General features: G+C 42.9%; 1 protein-coding gene across 8 annotated transcripts in view; it reads right to left on the bottom strand.

Annotated features, from left to right (window-relative positions):
• The window catches only part of YAP1 (Yes1 associated transcriptional regulator), a 124,014-nt gene that overhangs the window by 30,169 nt on the left and 69,888 nt on the right, over nt 1–23,957 (bottom strand). For 4 of the 8 annotated variants that reach the window (XM_060771058.2, XM_060771060.2, XM_060771059.2 and 1 more), the window contains exon 4: nt 16,297–16,410. The exons of the other annotated variants lie outside the window; for them this stretch is intronic. In XM_060771058.2, the coding sequence (XP_060627041.1) occupies nt 16,297–16,410 (114 nt within the window). The remainder of the gene's footprint in view (nt 1–16,296; nt 16,411–23,957) is intronic. 8 annotated transcript variants of the gene reach the window in all.

Below are 23,957 nucleotides of genomic sequence, written 5' to 3'. Positions count from 1 at the left end.
TGATTTCTACCTCTAAGTCCTTTCCAACATTTTCCAAATTCCAAACCTACTGAGAATAATTGCTGCCAGAACTGTATCAGTTATCGAGAGCAGGCTTAGACAAATATCTATAAGCTCTCATGTAGTGTATTATTTTTCAGTGCAGAATTTGGATTTTCTTAAAATGATGATGGCTTTCTTTCCTTATATTCTGACGTTCTATCAGCAATGGGACACAAGGCAGCTAATAATCTATTTAAAACAATGCAGATAAAAACAATACAACAGCATCAATATAAATTACTAGCTGTCCCCTGCCATGCGTAGCTATGGCCCAGTCTATGTATATGTGTTTTGTGTGTGTATATATTTGTGTATAAGTGTATATATGTGGTTTTGTGCATACATTGTAATGTATTTTTATTTTTTGGCTTTTTAAGTCTCTTCCGCTGTGTTTTTCAGTGTTTTTTCAAGTGATGGTTATTTGTTGGCTTGATAGGTGTATTGTGTCCAAATTTGGTGTCAATTCACCCAGTGGTTTTTGAGTTATGTTAATCCCACGAATTATATAGATAAAGGTATAAAACAATTAAACCATTTATAAAGTTAAAACATTAAAATATTAAGAGGCGATATACCTTAAAAACAGAACTTGCAGCATTAAAAGGTCAACCTTTGTAAGTCTTTAAACGGTTTAGTCAAGCTAACTCAGTCTATAACTTTTAAATGGCAAAGCAGTGTTCCTCTACTCATACAGAAAACATATCCTGCCCTATCTATAAAGAGTAGGCTTGTGCAAGGATCCGCTTTAATCATTTCCTTTGGCCAATCTGGCTTGGTCAGATAGCCATAATGGCAAGGGCCCAGCCATTATGTTTTTTCATCCATTACGGGACCACGTGGCAGCCAATCAAGGCTCCTCCTCCCCTATCCGACGTCACACGGCGCGCAAAGCAGCTGCCGTGTGCTACTCGCACGGGGTTTCAATGTGAGCCCTGCCTGTTGGACCAATCAGAATAGAAAAACACCAAGACATATCTTATACAAGCTGTGTCTGTTTCCTTAATGCCGTTGCTGAAACGCAGGCTCCCCTGAAGGAAAAAAAAAAAGGAAAGTGTCCCAGGAACAGAAAGGGGAGCCTCATAAGTTCCCCATTGCTGCCAATGGGCTGTATCTAGCCATATTTTTCGGCTGTGAAATGAAAACGGCTATCTGGCTACCCGTCCATTTTCTGGAGGTGTGCAAAAACAGATATGGGGGTCTACTGAAATCCGGCCAGCAGAAATGGATCAAAGTTCAGGGGAAATTCACAAGCCTAATAAAGAGTACTTAGGATAACTTACGATAAATGAATACATCCTAACATCAAAAATAATAGAATAAATAATCGTAACCACATTGGAAAGTGAGAAAAAAATTAAAACAGCTCAAGTACTTGCTTCTCACAGGACATCTGGGAACAAGGTAAGATTCTGAGCCAATTGAAACAATGCTTTAGTGTTAAAGAGGGCTACAAGATTCAAGCTCTAATTTAAATATAGTGTTGTTTTCCTGGTATATTTTGTGTGGAGAATTTTCTAATTGATCACATGAGCAGCTTGGGTTCTGGATAATCAAATTTATTAAAATGAAAATTAATGATTGAATGATGGACTAACTAACTGACTAACTGAATAATATGGTCAGTGTTTAAAATCAAAACTTATGGGAATGTATTCTATAGAAAGTGTCACTTTCTATAGAATATGTTTGCTCACTATCTGTCATGGCAGAAATTCAGAAGGTGGAACTTTTCCTGCTGTGGATGATGTGATGAAAAGCCAACATTATGTTATCAAAACATACCAGAATTCAGTGGAAAACTAATTTTCAGGAACAAGTCAATTTCATGTTCCCAGACTCTGCTTCCCATTGGGCATCGTTAAATCCTCTAGTGACATTTGATTCATGCCTGGATTGCTAAGATGGCAGAACATGGGCAGAAACCTCACAATATAACTAAAATGAAAAACACGCTTTACAACCAAGTCAGGATTTTTATTTGTAGACCAAATTCTTAGTTTTACTGAGAATGACTGCAATTCTGGAACTGACATACTGGTTCATCTACCGTAAGCCAGGGTTACCATATGAGAGAAAACTATATTTTGCAAAAATGATAAAACTCTATTTTAAGAATATATATATAGGTGATGCAGCACAGACTTATTCACATGAATCTGAAGGAGCCCCTTAGTTCATTCATTATGACACTTCTCTCTATAAAAGTCAAAGTATGTATGCATATTTGTTGGTTTGTTTGTATCACAAAGGCTCCTATGTGGCTTGAGAGATCTGAACCAGACACATGCTCTTCATTACCCAACTTAAAATAATTTCAGGGGTTCAACTACAAAATACTGTTTAGGGGCAAGGGAACAGAAAAAAAATGGCAATATATAAAGGATTAGCTGTTGGCCTATAGGTATGCACACAGGGCTCCCATGAAACCACAAGAGGGCAGTAGATAGATAGAAAGGATTAGCTATGGGTAGACAAAATGGCATGAGGACTATAACACAGTTCTGAAGGCCATAGTAAGGATATCTGCAATAAAGGAAGCAATTTAATGAAGATTTGTGTTTTGGAAGATGTACATTAGAGTTGTGCGTGAAATTCATTCCTACCATTTCCACTGTTTCTTTCGTGTCTTCCATTTCTTTGGAAGCATGAAATGAGAAGCCCCTCCTCACAAAATCTGCTTGACGTGAAAGCTTGCTTTCTTGTGCATCTGAACTGTCCTCCTTGCCTTGGAAAGAGAGTGCGTGTGTGATGGCGGGGAGTGCAGGCAAGCCCTGAGCTTGGCTGCAGGTGTGCTGCGGGCCTGCCTGCACACCTCACCACACACACACTCTAAGAAAGTGTGGTGGGGTGTGTGTGGCGGGGTGTGCAGACAGACCCAGAGTGCGTCTGCAGCTGTGCGCCTCTTACTCTACAGTAAGAGGCACTCGGCTGCAGACACTGGCAGGCGTGCAGGTTTTCTGGGTCTGCCTGCATGTCCCGCCACACACAGACACTCTTCCCAAGATGAATGGATGTGTGGCACAACAGGCATGGAAAGCGCACACGCCTGCCAGTACCTACAGCTGAGCACCTCTTACTCTAAAGTAAAAACAGCAGGTGCCAGGTAAGAATTAGGTACACTATGAAGGTGAGCCAATGGGTGGGAAGCCCCTCCCCCCATAGTGGTCCGATTTTTGGGCCCTGAACTGAAAGAACTGCCACCAAATCTCCCAATTTTGGGAAGCTCCCAAAAAACGGATCAGGGCCCCCAACAAAAGCCAGGACACAAAATGGGGCAAAGTTTACCCCGAAATCACAACCATAGTGTTCATGCGCCTATGTCTTGCTCTGAGGCAGAGAGGCTGTGCCTTTCAAGAAAAGACTGAGTGAAGGAAGACAAAAGGGGAAAGGAAGGAGGGAAGAAAAAAGAAAGGAAAGGGGGAAAGTGTCAAAAGAGAGAGGGAAGAAAGAAAAAGAAGGGAAGAAAAAGGATAGATGGATGTAAGGAAAAAAGAGGAGGAAAGCTTAGGAGGGAATGCAAGACAAGAAGGAAAGGAAGGAAGAAAAGGGAGAAGGACAACATGTATGAGAGAAAGGGAGAAAGAAAAGAAGGGACCACAAAGAAAATGCAAACCCAGACAACGCTGGGTATATCTGCTAGTATTAAATGTGAACAGACCAGCTCTGGTTCTCTTAGTGAGAACAACTATCTTCTAATATGTTTTCATTAGAACAGGACGATCTAACAAAATGGGTGAACAAAACATTCACAACAGAGATGTCTGGGAGAGAGAAAACAGGGCAGTGCGATGACAGCTGCTCCCCAGGGAAGCTCACTTCACAATCTGGTTAACATCCAGGGTTCTCAAAGTCGGTTTAAACTAACCAAGAGCTTGGGCAACAAGTCCGCTCTTCTGACTGCAAGCTTTAGCCAACTAGGCTGCTCCTAGGTCAGAAAAACAGAATACATTTACGATAAATATAGGCTTGTGCAGAATTCGTGCCAGTTTCCATTTTGGTTGTAAACAGACAACCATCAGCCAGCTCTACTGGGCTTCAGATCAAACCCAGGCTATTTATAGGCATGTGGCAAAAATAACCAAACACTTTCAATTCCCTGCAAATACATTCAGCCAGTACAACTATTAACTTTCACGAGCGCAATTTCTTCAGGAACATCTCATATAAAGACAATTAAAAGCGTCGAGGGATTGCACAAGAATATTCTTGGCCTTGGTGCTCCCTCAATCTGCAAAATGGGTGGATTTGAGTAATCCCACACCCTAAAGGGGGGAAAGCAAAAACTTTTTAGACGCACAGAACAAAACACTTCTTAAAAAACAAAACATGGCCCATTTATGTGTCTGACATCTATATTTTTCCAGTTTGCAAATGAAGCACAAGGAAGCAACTTAAAGAGAGTTTTCATAGAGTTAAGTTGCCATTTAATGACGGGCTTTGAGAAACCTTTGCTTGTGCTGCAACCTGAAAAACAGAGGGGTGGGGTAGGGAATCCATGACTAATTGAAGGGGTGGGAGATCTGACACAGCAACAGCCACACAAATAACACTTTAGCTGTGCAGCCTTCAGATGAAACACTCATGTTTTTATGTACCTGAAATGCCACTTCAGAGGCTCAAGGAAAGCTTCCAATGATCTTTAAACACTTCGCTCATTTCCAAAGACACAACACCATTGAAAAAGTTGGAAAGGATAAAAAATAATTTCCTTTATCTGCTAGAACGAGGATTTACCCATTTCCTGTTCTTTGCTTTCATGGTATCAGAGAAGCATTTAAATACAGGGTTCTGTACCCACAAACAGGGCAAGTAGCACAGACCTCACAGGCAGAGAAGGAACAAACAAGCCTTTGTTCAAGAGAGGAAAGAGAGGGATTTGGGAGGGATTTGGAAAAAAGAGGTGCGGGGAGCTGCGCTTTTAATGCACACATAGTTTAACATCGCACACGTCTTGAAACAGACATATACTTTAACAATGTCCATTTTTTTAGATTGAGAGACAATGTTAAGATGGTTTTCTACTGTATATTTGCATCTTCACTGGAACACATCACTTGTTTAAGGGGTATTTGATAATCAAACCAAAGCGAAAATAATTACGCAGTCTAGCTCCCTTCTTTCTCCAGTCAACAGAACCAACAGTTTGGTTTTCTTCACACACACACACACACACACACACACACACACATTATATTTCATCAAATCTAAGGCACAATTTTGTTCCTACTTAAGGGGATGTGCCTTACATTCAATGGTGCCTAAGATTCACCAAGTTATTTGGAAAATGGGAATCTCCATAACCTTTTGGAAAACAGATATTCAGAACCTTTTGAGAAAACCATAAACCTTTTGGAAAGGCATGGCCTCATTAGAAATCTTAACCTTTTGCTAAGTATGATCTCCTTGAGAAGAGTTAAAAACTCACTTGAGTCACCCTTCTCCTTAGTATTAAATAATATCCACTAGCATTCACGAAAGGCAACTACATTTCTAGCTGCTCAATTGAGAAACTAGATATCTCTTTGAACTGTTAGGAACAAAGATATGCCAATGCACAAACACACACACACCCCTACACACACACACATGTATACACCCCTACACACACACACATAAAGCAGAGTTTCAGAAGTGTTCTTTCAGTTGCTCAAAAACATCTACTCTCCCTTAAAACATCTTGGTTAAAATCATGCTCTCAAGAGACCAAAATAAAGTAGCCTTCATTAAAATAATATAGTTGGTTTACTCACAAACATCATATATTCAACATACAAGTATACTGCATATCAATTTATTTATTTATTTATTTGCAGTATTTATATACCGCCTTTCTCACCCCTGAGGGGACTCAAAACGGTTTACAATCCAGTTACAGAAAGGATTTGAAGTAGTTTCTCTGTGCTGATAACACAGGGCAGCTTTCATGTAATCAATAGTCCATAATCTAAAGCAGGGGTCCTCAAACTAAGGCACGGGGGCAGGATACGGTTCTCCAAGGTAATTTACCCAGCCCTCACTCAGGGTCAACCTAAGTCTGAAACGACTTGAAAGCACACAACAACAACTACAACTATAACAACAACAATCCTATCTCATCAGCCAAAAGCAGGCCCATCCTTATGCCAGGAGGATGGCTCGAGAAAGTATGCAGCAGCAGCAGAGAGACCTCTAGAGCACTCTCAGCCACCACCTGTCTCACCATTCTCCTGGCATAATGCCAAGAGGACAGCCCAAGGTTTAGGGGAGGAGGATTGGGAGGGAGGATTGGGGTAGTCGCTACATGTCTTGCCATTTTTTCAGCATAAGGATGGGTGAGCTGCCTTGTCCTTATGCCGGGAGGACAACCTGAAGATGAACCAGGTCCTGCCCTGGCCCCTCCTGGGCCTACCCTCTTCTGGACCCTCCCCCTCCCAGGCCAACCCCATCCCATCCAGCATGTGCCAGGCCCCTCCTTTCTGGCCCAGCCAGCAATGTGGCCAAAGGCAAAAAGGTTTACCCATGTTTGATCTACATGGTAGCATTCATGCACTTTGACACCATTCATAGTCTCCTTTCTAGTCCAGCTCGCAATGTGGCCCAAAGGCAAAAAGGTTTACCCGTGTTTGATCTACATGGCAGCATTCATGCACTTTGACACCATTCATAGCCATAGTGATGCAAAACTCTTCATTTAATACAACACTTGATACATCTTCAAAATTCAGAGTAGTCATAAGCCAGTCCCAGGAATCTTTGTTTCTTTTACATAAGGCTTTCACTGTTTGCATAATTCAATTAAGAACTGGTCCCCTTGTATTCTCGCACACAAAAAAAGAAGCATAATAGAATTTATGACTAAGCTGTTTAACTTTGCAGCATCAGCATGGTGCACCAACTTAAACTGGCAGTTTATAATTCATGTTGTTACGCAAGTACAGTAGAACTTTTCACTGGTTTTGTTTTCATCCTCACACACTGTAGAAAGTTATGAAAGCAATTAAAATGAGAGAGTAACTCCAAACTTAAAATGCTTTGCCTTTCCTTAATACTGGCTCAAAATGTTATCTAAGGAAGCTTTATTCTGGAGGGCATAACTGACAAATTGGTTGGTGCTTGCAAGGGAGGTCCAAGAGCACAGAAGTGCCTTGCATTCATCTCCCACATAATGTGCTTTCCAAATCATTACAAACATAGGCAATGGTCAGCTTTGCACTGTATTGATCAAGTGTCAAGTATCTGACATGTTTTAATACCTAGCATACAACTTTCCCATTTTTATATTAGCATATTTATTGCAGTTCTATAACAAAGACAGATTGTGTTGTAAGACAATGTGAACTGTTTCTCTCTCTCTCACACACACACACACACACACTACTTACTTAGGCGATCCCTCGTTGGACGAGTAAGATGGTCTTCCATTATGGATTTCCTTGTGGGTCCGTATGTGGCTGTGGAGCCCTATTCTTGCTCTGCATCTTCTTCCGCAGTGGGGGCATTGGTTTCCAGGTGGAAGGCGGTCCCGGTTGGGGTTGGCTTGACGCGCTTTCCTCCTGGCACGTTTCTCTCTTTCACCCTCCACTCGTGCCTCCTCAAATTCTGCAGCACTGCTGGTCACAGCTGTCCTCCAGCTGGAGCGCTCAAGGGCCAGAGCTTCCCATCTCTCTCTCACACACACACACTGATACAAAAATCTTAAGTTCTATACCTAATATTATGCAACCATTTTTTGTGTTTTTTCCTGTTAAGTACAGAATACTGCAGGTATTATCTTTTCACATTCACACATTACCTTTGAAAATACTCAGACATCTGAATTTTTTACACGTACAGTATCTGAACAGCAATGAGGTCTGGAAGAACTTTTTTATACAGTATTGCTAGTATTCACAAATTTCACACTATTTAAGATGTTAAATCTAACAAAAGGAATCGAAATATTAAGCTACAGGAAAGGCTTGCAGTGCACTAAAGTATTGTGCAATAGTTCTAAAAAGATACAAGACAGTTTAAAATTATAATGCCAACTGTTTGTAATTTCTTAACTACTGCGAATATGAAAACATATATTTAACTCACTATCTTTCGAACAACTGAGTAAAAAGCAAAAAAGGTATACGGTATTGTAAACACTTTGCCTAAAATAGCTGATTCCGTTGCTAGACAAGAAGGAAACACATACAATCACTTATACAATTCTGATGTAACAGAAAAGCACACAATTGATTGTGCAAGAGGAACACACAAGAGTCTGAGTACAAGACTCATTCCTAGTCGTCTAAACATGGTTTAGGGAAGATTAGAAATGAATTATGTGTGACCTGACCTATTGTTCGGCAATAATTTCTCAAGCAGTGGTGGCGAAGATAACAACCAAGTTTAATTTAATACTTGGGAAATTCCAGTGTTGGAAAATATTTTCAACGTATTACATATATGCTCATGTATAAGACAAGACAGAAGATATTTTAGTAAAAATATCAACCTACAAATCCTGGGTTGACTTATCCACAAATCAATATAATTACTATATCTTAACTCTACTAAAAAAACAAAACAAACCCAAACTATCCTCTTCTCTGAGTAGAGTGGTGAAAGGAGAGACCTTAGTCCAGTGGTTCTCAACCTGTGTGTCCCCAAGTGTTTTGGCCTACAACTCCCTGATATCCCAGCCGGTTTACCAGCTTTTAGGATTTCTGGGAGTTTAAGGCCAAAACATCTGGGGACACACAAGTTGAGAACCACTGCCTTAGTCCGTACGATGAGCATCCAAAAGGAGCCCCGACCCCCTCTATCCGCTTGGTACTTCTTTGGGGGGAAGTGCCAAAGATCCACAAAACAACAGTGGTGTCCATACTCTTCACTATTTTATCGAGTTTGGTTACTTTGGCAGAAAAAATGGAAACATAGCTATTACTATCAATGCACAACCGTGTTTCAAGAACCTCTTCTTTCTCCATTAGCAGCCATCATCGTCGATCACAGATACACGAATCAATTTCTTTTTTCTTCTCCCCTCCAGTTGAGCTCTTTTTGACTGAAAAGGCCTGGAACAGATTAAAAAGTCCGACCACAAAATAATAATAGTAATAAAGAAAAGACTTCTGGCACTAACTCAAGCTTGTCTCGACTGTGCATACACAGTGGGCCCAAAAAGGGAAACTATGCAGTTCAGTTTTTTTCCCCAAGCATATGTATCTATCTTTTTGATACAGAAGCTTTTGAGTTGAAACAATGCAACTGGTAGAATCTTAGGAAACTGAAAAAAAAACACAGTCAAACTGTCTGAGAGTAAGGAGACACCATTATTTACAGCAAAAGCAGTGTGCGTTTTCAGAATGGAGACGTTTCCAGCTTCTGACCTTTGCTCTAGCTCTTTCTTCCAGATACCCTTAAACAACTCTCACAGGGAAGGAGTGGGAGGAGAAGAGGCGAGGAGAGGAGAGGAGAGAAGGGCTGCTTGGGAAAAGGGAGAAAAACAAAATCTTTCTTCTCAGGTCAACACATGGCCCAGATGGGAGACTTTGCAGTTCACTAACTCTTCTTCCAAGGAAGTCCACTCCCTCTTCTTCATCCCAACGTATTCGTTTCCCACAGTAAAACAAGATTAAGGTGCCTCTCTGAAATTGTTTTGGTATTATGGTGATCACCAGGAATGTCAGAAGAAATCTGCCTCTATGTTATTATACTGGCTCTGTTATATTTCCCCATCAATATATTGTACACAAGAATATCTTTTTCACAGAAAAACAGAGTTGGAAGAGACCTTGTGCGCCATTCAGTCCAACCCCTTGTCAAGAAGCAGGAAAATTACATTCAAAGCACCCCCGACAGATGGCCATCCAGCCTCTACTTAAAAGCCTCCAAGGAAGGAGCCTCCAACACACTCCCGGGGCAGAGAGTTCCACTGCTGAACAGCTCTCACAGTCAGGAAGTTCTTCCTAATTTTCAGGTGGTATCTTCTTTCCTGTAGTTTGAAGCCATTGTTCCCATCTCCAGGGCAGCAGGGAAAAATCCTGCTCCCCTCTCCTTATGACTTCCTCTCACGTATTTATACATAGCCATCATGTCTCCTCTCAGCCTCCTCTTCTTCAGGCTAAACATGCCCAACTCTTTGAGCCGTTCTTCATAGGGCTTGTTCTCCAGACCCTTGATTATTTTAGTCGCCCTCCTCTGGACACATCCCAGCTTGTCAACATTTCCCTCCAATTGCAGTGCCCAGAATTGGACACAGTGTGATTCCTGGAAAAGTGGTCTGTCCAAGGCAGAATAGAGGAGTAGCGTGATTTCCCTGGATCTAGACACTATACTCTTATTTATGCCAAAATCCCATTGGCATTTTTAGCTGCCGCATGACATTCTTGGCTCATGTTTAACTTGTTGTCCACGAGGACTCCAAGATCTTTTTCACATGTACTGCTCTCGAGCCATGTGTCCCCCATTCTGTATCTTTGCATTTCATTTTTTCTGCCTAAGTGGAGTATCTTGCATTTGTCACTATTGAACTTCATTTTGTTAGTTTTGGCCCATCTCTCTAATCTGTTCAGATCATTTTGAATTCTGTTCCTGTCTTCTGGGGTATTGGCTATCCCTCCCAATTTGGTGTCATCTGCAAACGTGATGATCATGCCTTCTAACCCTTCATCTAAGTCATTAAATAAAGATGCTGAACAGGACTGGGGCCTGTTCAGCACCTGACAAACCAGTTTCTATCTATATGGGTATTTATTTAAGTCATTTGAGTTGACTCACAATTGCAGTGCTCTGCTGCTTACATCTTTTAACCTTTTCGTCAAGAGATTCTGTTAACTCATGTTATTTATCTATTTTGTAAGAAGCTCTGAAAACTGAAATGTAATTTCAACAAACTGATGAATGAAATAATCAGAGGCTAGCCTTAAGTGATGGGCAGGCAACAATTCCGTGTGTCTAAACAGTAATTAGCTTAGAAGGGATTTCTTCCAGGTGGCTAAACAGGGGGAGATTTGAGGATCTAAATGAGCCAGTTTCCTTCCACTCCCTCTCGGGCCATTGTTGTGATATGTATGGTGGACTGACTTAAAAGGTAATTAAAACCAAATCGAAGGGAAAGGGGACAATTCAGATCTTTCCAGCCCTGTGATTCATCTCTGCCCAGTGAATGCTAATTCACTAATTGGTTACTAAAACAATTAAACTCTATCTCCTTGCCACCAAATAGAACCTTTGAGGATTTAGGCACAGCGAAGGCGAAAATGCTTACACAGCCCATGGGACTTTTGTGCTCAAAATATTAATATCTTTTTGGAGAATTAATTCTGAAATTTGGAGTTTTTATTTAACTTTCTATATTTCCATTAAGAATGACAAACAAAATCCTATACTTGAAGTGCTCAGAATCTCTCAGAGGTTATGGCTGATAACTACTGAGTTGAACACCTCTTTCCTATGAAGCTGAAGTACATATCCTCGATCTACAATAATTTAAAACACCCACATCTTATATAAGAAGTTATTCAAAAGTTTTAAGCAAACTATGTTAATACCTAGTTTTGATTTTAAAAAAAATCTTTGGACTGGTTCATTCTCTTGAAAAGAAAAATCAGGATTTAACTCAGTGCGTTTAATAAGGGTTCATGTATTAAGTTTCAAGTGATTATAAAGATTTGTGCATTAAGTTTCCACTCCTAGTGGAAATGACATCTTCCAGTAGGAGTCAGAAGCTACAAGAGATATGACCAAATGAGATGTTTAGTTATCTAATCTGTATCTGTTCATATAGTAGATCTAGGACAAATAGATTTAGTAATTCTCTTGTAGGGAATAAAGCTACTTTGAAAGACATGAAGCTGTCCTATTTTAACTCACACCACTGGATTATTTCATCTAGTAGGTGTTAAGAAGGCCATGTTTACTACATTCATGATAAATCGGGTCATTAAGGAAACTGAATTTTAAGTACAAAATGATACCTAATTTTTGAAGAAAAAAAACAACCCCCAGTATTTTGATTTCTGCGAATGTAAAGGAAACAAATTATAAATCTGCAAAGGTAGAGAAGTAGGGTACATAGTTATTACAATCTGTGGGATCTGAAGTTTGATGAAGATCATAGGCAAGGCTAAAATGGAGGACTATTACACTCTGTACCAATGCAATGCACCTATGGGACATTGTTGAAGACCATGTAGGCATACTTGTTATATGGAGGTGACCTGGACAAGCCAATCTATCATATTATGTTTTCAACTGTTAACTGAAATATGGGCATCTATAAACATACAGGGAAGCAAGTATTTATTATAACAGAAAGAAAGCTAAAGCCTAATTTTGAAGATTACAGAATGTAGAACGGTATACTGTATTTCATCACATAATAGTTGCACCCCCTTTTTGGGGTCCTGATTTCTGATTTCCTTTTGGGGGTCCTGATTTCCACTGTAAATAGCCTAGGGTTCTCTTCCACTTCCTTGCCCATACGCTCACCCGCCCACCATCCCATTGCTTCACTCTCTCACCCACATATCCGCTCAGCCACCCCCTTTGAAAACACCACTTCCAGCAAATGGATGGGCATGTGAGTGAGTGACTGGGTGGGTGATACTCAAAATGGGTGGTCAAGTGGGTGGATGGGAGAACTCAATCACCCACCCACCTACTCATGCACGCACTTTGGTTAGCCACCCCTTTTTAGGAATATCGTTTCAAGCACACATACTCACTCGTACACCCATCCATCCACTCGGTCCATCAACCTCCACGGTCATGTAGAGTGATACAACCATGTTACAATTAAGAACTTGTTCAGTATCTTATCGGTTGACTAAATTCTCAGCCCTCTTTCAATCCTTAACCTTCCTCTCCATTTGCCAACAGAGAGGGCTTTTAATGTTTTATTGTTTTCCATTATGAGTGCCTCAAATCTAGTTTTATTTAATGCTTAAGCAGTAATAAATATGAGCAGGGAGGTTAAATCATAAAAGCCTTCTCCAATGTGCATTCTATGGCATTTGTGAAGTTAATACCTCTCCCTAAAGAGGCCCACAGCTGTTGATAGGTCAGAAACCCTGTAAAGCTTCAAAGCCTTTTGTACAGCCCTGGGGCTGACCTACTCAGTGATCTGCACGTTATTTTCATTTAGCTGCACTAAGGCCAAGGCTGAACTTTGAAAGGTTCTGCCTTCCTGCCAGCAATACTTGCACCATATATTTCCACCTGAACAGACATATAGTTCTAATAAAACAGAGGCAGTCAATCCAGGTACTATTTGTTAGTTTATTTTAAGTCTGCCTACATTTATTTATGGTAATTATGCAGATTTTTCTCTACCTTCATGCAATTCAGAACATCTTCCATTAGGCAATTTCCCATCAACATTGTGCCTTCATGACCAGTTCCTGAACTTAAGCAGCGCAGCACAATAGTAAACCTACAAATATGCTCCAATTATTTCCTGCCTTTCATCTTATTAGCCAGAGAGGTGAAGAAGCAATCTGCAAACATGTGCAGAGATAGAATTACCACATAAAAAGATGCATAAGCCAACAGTATTTCATGGAGAAACTGAAACATGTTTGCCTACCTGCCTGAATTCCAGCCAGATTTAGATTGCAGTTGTAAACACAATTATCATTTAGTTTGCTCTTTACGCAGGGCTTACTCCAGAACAAAAAAACACACAGAGAGACTCCCTTCTGCATGAAAGTGAGAAGTTCTACAAGTTACTCACCCATAACTAGGGGGTGCCAAAGATTTCCCTATATTTGCTATGTCAGCATTAATCAGTGTGAAACCTGATCCAAATATCATTTCCTACTAAACTTTACAGAAAAATAAAAATTTTGAAAGGAAAGGGGATTAAACGTAAAGTTACAATATAATACATTCTGAACTCTTGAAGTTGGTTGCCGAAAAATCATAGTCACAACTCAATACAGCAGCCCCACAAAAGAATCTTTTTTTCTCATCAAGCATAAGTTTCAACATATTCCATGGCTGTACTGTCACCATTCACTGCCATGGAGTTTGCCTGGGTCTCTCACATACACCACATCTTTTAAAAGGCAACTGCTTTGTGGCATTAGTGGTTGCCTGATTTGCAACAAATATTATCGTGGAAACAAAGAGTTCTTTAGCATACACAATTGTATGCTCCTACTGTTTATCCACTTTGCATCTGTTAAAGAGTTCTTATACATATCCTTAAAATAAACTTGTGGTTCCCAACATTTTTCTGACTAGGAACCACTTTGACCAGGGACCACTTGAACAGGGATACTAGTACTAAAAGGGCTACGAATCGGTTTTTGGTCAGCTTTAGATTTGGTTTGGTTATTTAGGGTGCTGATTCAGAAAATTGCATTGGATAGACCACATCAATTCTAGTTTCTGATACAGAATCTATGGCCATCCAGTAGTCGCCATCTGCTTGCCCACAAAAAACTATATTTAATAATCTAGAGCTGATGTAGTAGTAGTAATCTTTCTTGGGTAGTCAGCCTCTCCCAGTCGCTCTTGTTGCCGTGTTGTTTTGAGGCAACAGTGTAGTAATGGTGAGGTCGTGGACCATATTTTCATTCTTGCGGACCACTGGTGGGGTTGCCTTTGAAGACTGCTCGGAAGCTTCAAATAGTCCAATGAGAGTCAGCCAGGTTAATAACTGGGGCGGCATACAGGGAGCATACAACTCCCATGTTATGCCAGCTCCACTGGCTGCCGGTTTGCTACCGGGCACAATTCAAAGTGCTGGCTTTGGCCTATGAAGCCCTAAACAGCCCCAGCCCAAATTACCTGTCCGAAAGCATCTCCCCCTATGTACCATCGCGGAGATTAAGATCCGCCAGGGAGGCCCTGCTTTCCATCCCGCAATTGTCACAGGCACGATTGCTGGGGACGAGAGACAGGGCCTTCTCGGTGATTGCTCCCCAGCTATGGAACTCCCTTCCTGGTGAGATCAGGTTGGCCCCCTCCCTCCTGTCCTTTAGAAGGATGGTAAAAACTTGGCTGTGGGACCAAGCTTTCGGGACAGGGCAATAAAGCAGCAATGGGAAAGATGACCAGGCCAATTAGATTTGATGCTGATGACTAGGACAGTTTTAAATGGTGTATTTTAATATTTTAATATTTTTATAAATGTTTTTTTTTAATGTTCATGTATGTGTATGTGAATTTGTGTATATGCTGTGCTCCGCCCTGAGTCCCCTTCGGGGTGAGAAGAGCGGAATATAAATGTCTTAATGTTTATGCAAGTTTATGCAAGTACCTGGCATAAGTTTCTTTTAATGAGGACAAATTTTCAAGTTGGTATTCATAATGGCAAGTGCAACAAAAACTGGCACTGTGAAACACACACCTCATTGCTACTGCTAAGCTAACCTTGTATGCCAGCCACTAACTAAATTCACAAAATCTTCACAATCATCCTAACTACAGATGATTGGAAAATATGCTGCCAATGTAGCTGTTGTGCAAGAAATGGCAACTAGCCAAGGGAAAGGAAAGGCATCATACTGAGTTGGCAGAAAGGTTAGAATCAGAGGTTCTTAGGAGACCAAGTGCTGAAATACTTAGTGCACGAATTACAGCAGCTGGAAGGAATGTGAAATTTTAAAATTTGTATAGGATCCAGGAGAGAGAGTGCAGTTGTTTCCTTCAAAGAATACATCCAGCATAGCACCGAGAGTTTAGAAATGTCCACATTTAGGTTTTGTCCTAAACTCAGAAAGGACCCTGAAACCTTCACCGAACTTTCTAATCTTCAACAGAAAGATATCACTGACAAACTCCTACAAGATCATTGTCACAACTAGCCATGTGAGCAAAACATATCCAACACTATACAAACACTAGTCAAATAATATGACAGCAGCCTGCAGCATATGAATCATGGGAAAGTATGGGAGGGCAGCAGAAACTAAAAGTAGTAGAGTAAAAAAGAATAGGTAGGCAGAGGGAAAAAATCACTCACTACCAAGTGGAAGCAGAGAGAAGAGAACTCCATAAAAGAAAGGGTAAGATGCAGATTTAGTCATACTCAGGAGGAAACTCACTGAAACCAATCAGTTCTTTTAGATGTGGGTGGCATAATCCATTAATTAAAATGGGACTACTGTATAAATAACTAAATTCCAATTCAACCTGAAGCAAAGAGTTAAGTGGGGTGGGTAAACTTCACAAATTAATTTGAAATAGCCAAGTCTTTGGCTGCTGGCTTTAATGATTGATTGTATTTACCTAAGAACAAAAGTATTTGACGTGACAAAAGCAAAAAAGGTCTTAAGCGAGAGGAACTTTTACCAAAGCGTGGGTCAAGCCTTGGATCTAGCCAAGATGTAGTCTTGTTCTTATGGTTTATGTAGTAAATTTCTCCATCCTGGGTCATGGCTTGTTCCCATCCATCAGGGAGCGGGCCTGTAACACAGAAGGAAGCAATTCATAGTAGGCTCTGGTTTGCCCTTGCTAAAAAAAGTTAACTATTTTTTTTAAAGAAACCCAAAATAATTTATAGAGAACACAGCAAACATGAAACCAAGTTTCAATATATCTAGCAGCTCCGACAGTTTGGGGACAGAAAGAGCAGCTGTGTTATAGTAAAACACTTGTTCACACATCTGGAGGGATAATGTTAAAGTACCTACTGCCTATATCTATTGTTTATCCTCAATTTGTTCTGCTCCAAGGGCTTAAGTTATTATCATTAAACAAGGAGGATATTATTTTGTTGCTCCCAAAATGCATAACCTGCTTGTTTGTGATCACCATTTAGAAGTGGCTCAACATTGCAGGAGTTCTAAAGGTGTACTACAGCGTTTCTCAACCCTGGGGGTCGGGACCCCTTGGGGGGTCATGAGGGGGTGTCAGAGGGGTTACCAAAGACCATTAGAAAACACAGTTATTTTCTTTTGGTCATGGGGGTTCTGTGTGGGAAATTTGGCCCAATTCTATTGTTGGTGGGGTTCAGAAAGATCTTTGACTGTAGGTGAATTATAAATCCCAGCAACTACAACTCCCAAATGTCAAGGTCTATTTTCCCCAAACTCCACCAGTGTTCACATCTGGGCATATTACGTATTCATGCCAAGTTTGGTCCAGATCCATCATTGTTTGGGTCCACAGTGTTCTCCGGATGTAGGTGAACTACGAATCCAAAACTCAAGGTCAATGCCCACCAAACCCTTCCAGTATTTTCTGTTGGTCCTGGGAGTTTGGTGTGCCAAGTTTGGTTTAATTCCATCGTTGGTGGAGTTCAGAATGTTCTTTGATTGTAGGCTTAACTATGACAAAATCCCCCCCCCCCAACCCCACCAATATTCAAATTTGGGTGTATCGGGTATTTGTGCCAAATTTGGTCCAGTGAATGAAAATACGTCTTGAATATCAGATATTTACATGACGATTCATAACAGTAGCAAAATTACAGTTATGGAGTAGCAAAGAAAATAATTTTATGGTTGAGGGTCACCACAACATGAGGAACTGTATTAAGGGGTCGCGACATTCGGAAGGTTGAGAACCACTGGTCTACTGCTAGTTCCTGCTTTCTCCCCCCTTAGAGTTTCTATGCTACTTGGCATATGTTGTAGTTTGTCTTTATGCAGTTTTGAGAACATAATAAGGAGGCCTCTGTCAAAATATTGGATTGTTATAAAGCTACTATTAGTGAAACAATTATTGCATTTCTGTGTTGGTCAGTGGGTGATGTGTAGGATGTAAACTGTTGAGATCCAGGCCATGGGCTCATTGCACTGCATCCCTCTTTTTTATTTTTTTATAATATGGAGAAAAAGCAGTTGCGTATTTCCCACAACGGCACAGAGGAACCAGAAACTATAAAGCATTCTGTACATTAAAGAAAATCATATAGAGTATTAATCACAAAGGCATTTGTTTACGGGCTGGGAACTGGAGTACTATTCTGCTGCACTGTCCTATTTTAATGAGCAACACTAAGGATCAGCATTGAGACATCAGAGAAGAACATGCTCCACTTAGTTCCAATGCAAATTCCAAGCACACACATTAATTATGTAAATGTATGCTAATTTTGTGGAAAGTGTAGATGGTTAACTAGTAAGCTTTCAACTTTGCTCACCCAAAGCAGAGAGAATGAACATCTAAGTTAGGAAGACCACCCAAGAGAGGAGAAAAAGCAGAGCGATAGAGGGAGGGTAAGGGAGAGGCAAGTTTATTAGCACTATTTCTACACTGCCTTTCTATAAAACTCAAAACATGGAAAAGCAAAAGACATATTTCCAGTTACATTACATACTTCACTGACAGTGACTACACAGCCTTTACATCTGCAACTCTTTCCACCATCAACAGTTGGAAGCTTTCTTCCTCTCTGAATATCTAACACATGCTATAAATTAGATCATGTGCTCTTTAGGCACTAGGTAGGTCCACCTACGCTCAAAGGCACATCTCAATGGCTCCATCCAGGCCCTGGAACTCTCTTCCTAAGATGCTAAACTGGCTGTCTTCATGTTGTTCTTCTTTCAGCATGTAAAAGGTGTTTTTTTTTTATTCTGATAAGTCTTTGGAAAACAGACTGTTTAATAAATAAAAGACTTTTATGTTGGACAGCATGGTTTTTATTTCTTGCCTTCTTGACAAACGTGTTTTACGTGGTTTTAACATATGTAACAATAATAATAAATAGAATAATAATAATAATAATAATAATAATAATAATAATAATGTATTGTCAAAGGCTTTCATGGCTGGAATCACTAGGTTCTTGTGAGTTTTTTTCGGGCTATAGGGCCATGTTCTAGAGGCATTTCTCCTGACGTTTCGCCTGCATCTATGGCAAGCATCCTCAGAGGTAGTGAGGTACTACATCAGAGATACTACATCTGAGGATGCTTGCTATAGATGCAGGTGAAACGTCAGGAGAAATGCCTCTAGAACATGGCCCTATAGCCTGAAAAAACCCTCAAGAACCTAATAATAATAATAATAATAATAATAATAATAATAATAATAATAACTTTATTTTTGTACCTCGGGGCAACTTACATGGGGCTGATCCCGATCAAGATAGTTACTTCCGGTATGATGGCGGCGAGAGAACATCAAACCACACAGCCGCTGGAAAACAACCTACAATCCTGATTGCATCCTCCCAACCCGATACCATCCCTCCTCAGAAGCGCCATCCTGACCCTTTGGGGACTCGGAGGAGCCCTCAGAAGGTGAGCTTGGCGGCGGAGATCAACCAGAAAGAGGAAAAAAGGAGGTTGGGAGCGGGGAGGTAGAGCACCGAGGCACCGCCATTCTAAGGCCTCGTAGCTGCTCCCTTCCAGTCGCTTTTATCAAGTTTGGAGAAGATAGCTGCAGAGATCTCCCTACTAAGAGCTGCCGCCGCGACCTAATCTTGCCTGGAAGGAGTTGGGGGCTGCGTGTGGAGGAGCCGAGAGGCGCTGCTGGCGTCCCCTCTCCTTGAGGCTGCTAGACGCCATTGGAGTCCCTGGCGGCGAGTGGCAAAGACTGCGAGGAGCGACGGCTGCAACATCAATCAGCCGGATCGACAGGAAAGGGGAGAGTGGAGACGGGCTGCTGTTATCTGGATGCTGCTCCCCGGGCCGCTGTTGTCGGGCCCACACTGCCTCCTCCCTCCCTCTCTTCCTGGCCCCCTCCACTCATCCCAGCCCTGCCTCGCTCTCCCTTGCCTTCCCCAGACGCCAGACACCATTGGAGGAGGAGAGCTAGCGTTTCCACCGGGGCAGCCATCCGGTCACCTGGGCTGCTGAGGCCGCTGGGCCCTCTATCACCTACCCCTGCGGGGGTTTTCTACTGTCGGCCCCCCGGGGGGGGGGCTTCTCCTCGCGGTCTGTGCTGCCTGCTGCCTCGCGGCCTGTGTTGCAGGCCCTCCGGGCGACAGAAGGGACAGAAGGGAGAACCTTTGGTAATAGTGCTGTGTAGACTGTTGATAACTGTGTAGGAATAACAATAACACCAACTAACATCATAGTGTGGTCATTGGGCGCAAAATAGTATTAACAGCATTACGGACAGTGAGCCTAATTGAAAAATCCGGAAGTCTGTCCGCTCATGACTCAGTGGTTTTAATGCAATCTTCAGAGTCCTATGCTAAAGAACTGAACAATCATTCATTCTATACTGCCCTCTATGGTCAAGATAAATAGTGTAAATAACATCTTTCCATACAGTGTGCAAACCGCAAATCTGTGCTGCTAAGTAGCAATACCTGCAATTGTTGTCTTCATTGTGCTGGCTACTAACTATTCTGTTTTGTGTCATCTTCTATCAAGGCAGTCGAGAAGAGCCGCGGACCGGGCCCCTGGGTGCCGGCTTGTTTTCTCCACGGGCCCAAGGGGCCAGGTTTCTTTGGCTTGAATTGTCTGTCTGATTGAATGGTTGAAAGTTGTCTACCCAAAGAAGCAATAATTTTGCACTATTTTGCACTAAGAACTACTTTAGCACTAAAGCACTTTAACCTAAGCACTTTAAATCTTCCGGCCAGAACCCATATTATTACCAAGAGGTCCAAAATTACCAGGTCAAGTGGTTACAACTGTCGCACTTTATATTCTGAGCTCCAAGTCCCTGCACCGCCACTTTGAGCTATACATATTGTTGACATCAGCATTTTACTCCCATATCAATGGTTATACTACCCCTGCTGCTACTGATACTCTCCCATTCTCCAGCACAAGTGCACCTTAGAACAACCTCAGCACAAGGGCATTTACAGTTGTCGCCATACTGGAAGGAGCAGGTAATAGTAAGGGGCGGGAACATTGGGAGCCAGGGACAGATAATCATAATTATAAACAAGTGTTTATTACTGAGATAACAACTGCTGGAAACGGAGGGAGAGTCCCCGGGGGAGGTGGGTCCACGGGTGGGGGGGCCATAGAGGTGGTGACAGGTAGAGGGAGATACGGGAAAAGGAGAACAAAACATCTATTTTGGCCCAAAACTTGCAATAATAAATTGGCAACTTCTAAAGATGTTAAGAATCAAAGACAAAATCAAATTCGGCCCAAAATTCTCAATAGGACATTGGCAATTCCAAAAATTAATGCTACTATTCGGCCCGAAATTAACAAAGATAGATTGGCAATTCCAAAACTTTCTCCTGACAAAATACAACCGAGGTGCCAGGATGGTGGCCCCTCCAAGCTGAAGGTGGTGCTGTTCAATGCCAGGTCGGTAAATGGAAAAACTGCCATTATCCAAGATCTAATCCAAGAAGAACGAGCAGACCTGGCTTGTATAACGGAGACCTGGTTGGACGAGGGGGGAGGGGTTAATCTCTCCCAACTCTGTCCACCAGGTTATTCTGTTCAGCACCAACCAAGGCTTGGAGGGCGGGGAGGCGGAGTCGCAGTGGTCTACAAGGAGTTTATTCCCCTGATCAGGTGTCCCATCCCACAATCATCTTCCTTTGAATGTGCCGGCTTTAGGATAGGTGACCGGGACAGGATAGGGATTCTGTTAGTGTACCGACCACCCAGCTGCACTACAGTCTCCCTACCTGAGCTAGCAGGAGTGATCTCAGACATGGCGTTGAGCTTCCAACGGCTTTTGGTCTTGGGTGATTTCAACGTCCATGCTGAGGCCTCTCTTTCTGGCGCGGCTCAGGACTTCATGGCCGCCATGGCAACCATGGGCCTGTCCCAGCTAATATCTGGTCCCACCCATAGCGCCGGGCACACCTTGGATTTGGTCTTCTCCCAGGGATGGGATGAAGGTGACGGGATGGAGGAGCCGACCATCGCTCCATTGCCATGGACCGATCACCATCTGATCAGTTTTAGACTAACTGTGCCTTCTAACCTCCGCAGGGGTGGTGGACCCATTAGAATGGTCCGCCCCAGGAGACTGATGGATCCAAATGGTTTTCTGACGGCTCTTGGGGATTTTTCCACCTCCTTGGCTGGCGACTCTGTCGATGCTCTGGTCCTTCACTGGAATAGTGAGTTGACCAGGGCAATTGACACAATCGCTCCGGAACGCCCCCTCTCGAGTAACCGAGCTAAACCAGCTTCTTGGTTTACCGAGGAACTGGCAGCGATGAAGCGAAAGAAGAGGAGGCTAGAGTGCGTGTGGCGCCAGAATCCCACCAATCCAGCTCAAACACACCTGAATGCCTTTTTAAGGTCCTACGGTGTGGCAATTGCGGCGGCTCAGAAAACATTCATCACAGCCAATATTGCATCCGCGAAGAATCGTCCAGCTGAGCTTTTCCGAGTTGTCAGGGGCCTGTTAAATCCGCCAAAAAGCGAGGCTTCGGATAACTCGGTGGCTCGCTGTGAAGCATTTGCTCGATCTTTCGCGGATAAAATTGAGCGGATCCGGTCAGGCTTTGACGTCATGTTAACGGCAGTCTCTGGGGATGTAACGAGAGCATCTGCTTGTCCAGTTTTATTGGATTCTTTTCAATTGGTTCAGCTTGAGGATGTGGACAGGATCCTTGGAGAGGTGCGACCCACCACATGCATCCTAGACCCCTGCCCTTCCTGGCTGATCAAGGAAGCCAGAGGGGGTTTGGCGGAGTGGGTGAAGGTGATGGTTAATGCCTCCTTACAGGAAGGAAAATTTCCAGCGAGCTTAAAGCAAGCTATTATAAAACCGCTGTTGAAGAAACCATCACTGGATCCCACTCAATTCGACAACTATCGGCCAGTCTCCAATCTCCCCTACTTGGGCAAAGTCATGGAACGTGTGGTGGCAACACAACTCCAGGGGTTTCTGGTAGACACTGATTATCTGGATCCGGCACAGTCTGGCTTTAGGCCGGGACATGGAACTGAGACAGCCTTGGTCGCCTTGGTAGATGATCTTCGCAGGGAGCTGGACAGGGGGAGTGTGTCCCTGTTAGTTCTGCTGGACCTCTCAGCGGCCTTCGATACCGTCGATCACGGTATCCTTCTGGGTCGCCTCATGGACATGGGGCTCGGGGGCACTGCTCTGCAGTGGCTCCGATCCTTCCTTGAGGGACGGACCCAGAAGGTGTTACTGGGTGACACCTGTTCGGCCCCACAACCGTTGTTGTGTGGAGTCCCACAGGGTTCAATTCTGTCCCCGATGTTATTTAACATCTACATGAAGCCGTTGGGAGAGATCATTCGGAGTTTCGGAATGAGATGTTATCTCTACGCAGATGATGTCCAAATCTGTCACTCCTTTCCACCTGTCACCAAGGAGGCTGTCCAGACCTTGAACCGGTGTTTAGCTGCTGTATCGGACTGGATGAGAGCTAACAAATTGAAATTGAATCCAGACAAGACAGAGGTCCTACTGGTCAGTCGTAAGGCCGAACAGGGTATAGGGTTACAGCCTGTGTTAGACGGGGTTACACTCCCCCTGAAGACGCAGGTTCGCAGCTTGGGAGTGATCCTGGACTCATCGCTGAGCCTGGAACCCCAGGTCTCAGCGGTGGCCGGGAGAGCTTTCGCACAATTAAAACTTGTGCGCCAGCTGCGCCCGTACCTTGGGAAGTCAGATCTGGCCACGGTGGTCCACGCTCTTGTCACATCCCGGTTGGATTACTGCAACGCACTCTACGTGGGGTTGCCTTTGAAGACTGCTCGGAAACTACAATTAGTCCAGCGAGAAGCAGCCAGATTGCTCACCGGGGCGTCATACAGGGAGCATACCACCCCCCTGTTATGCCAGCTCCACTGGCTGCCGATCCAATTCCGAGCACAATTCAAAGTGCTGGTTTTAACCTACAAAACCCTATACGGTTCCGGCCCAGTGTATTTGTCCGAACGGATCTCCCTCTACGTCCCACCTCGGAGTTTGAGATCATCTGGGGAGGCCCTGCTCTCGACCCCGCCTCTATCTCAAGCGAGGCTGGCGGGGACGAGGAGCAGGGCCTTCTCGGTGGTGGCCCCTCACCTATGGAACTCACTCCCCGGGGAGATCAGATCAGCGACCTCCCTTCTGTCGTTCAGAAAAAAACTGAAGACCTGGATCTGGGA

Source organism: Anolis sagrei, chromosome 3, assembly GCF_037176765.1.
Source record: "Anolis sagrei isolate rAnoSag1 chromosome 3, rAnoSag1.mat, whole genome shotgun sequence".
NCBI classification, from domain to species: domain Eukaryota; kingdom Metazoa; phylum Chordata; class Lepidosauria; order Squamata; family Dactyloidae; genus Anolis; species Anolis sagrei.
The sequence above is the reverse complement of the archived record's forward strand: the minus strand, read 5'-3'. Positions and strand labels throughout refer to the sequence as shown.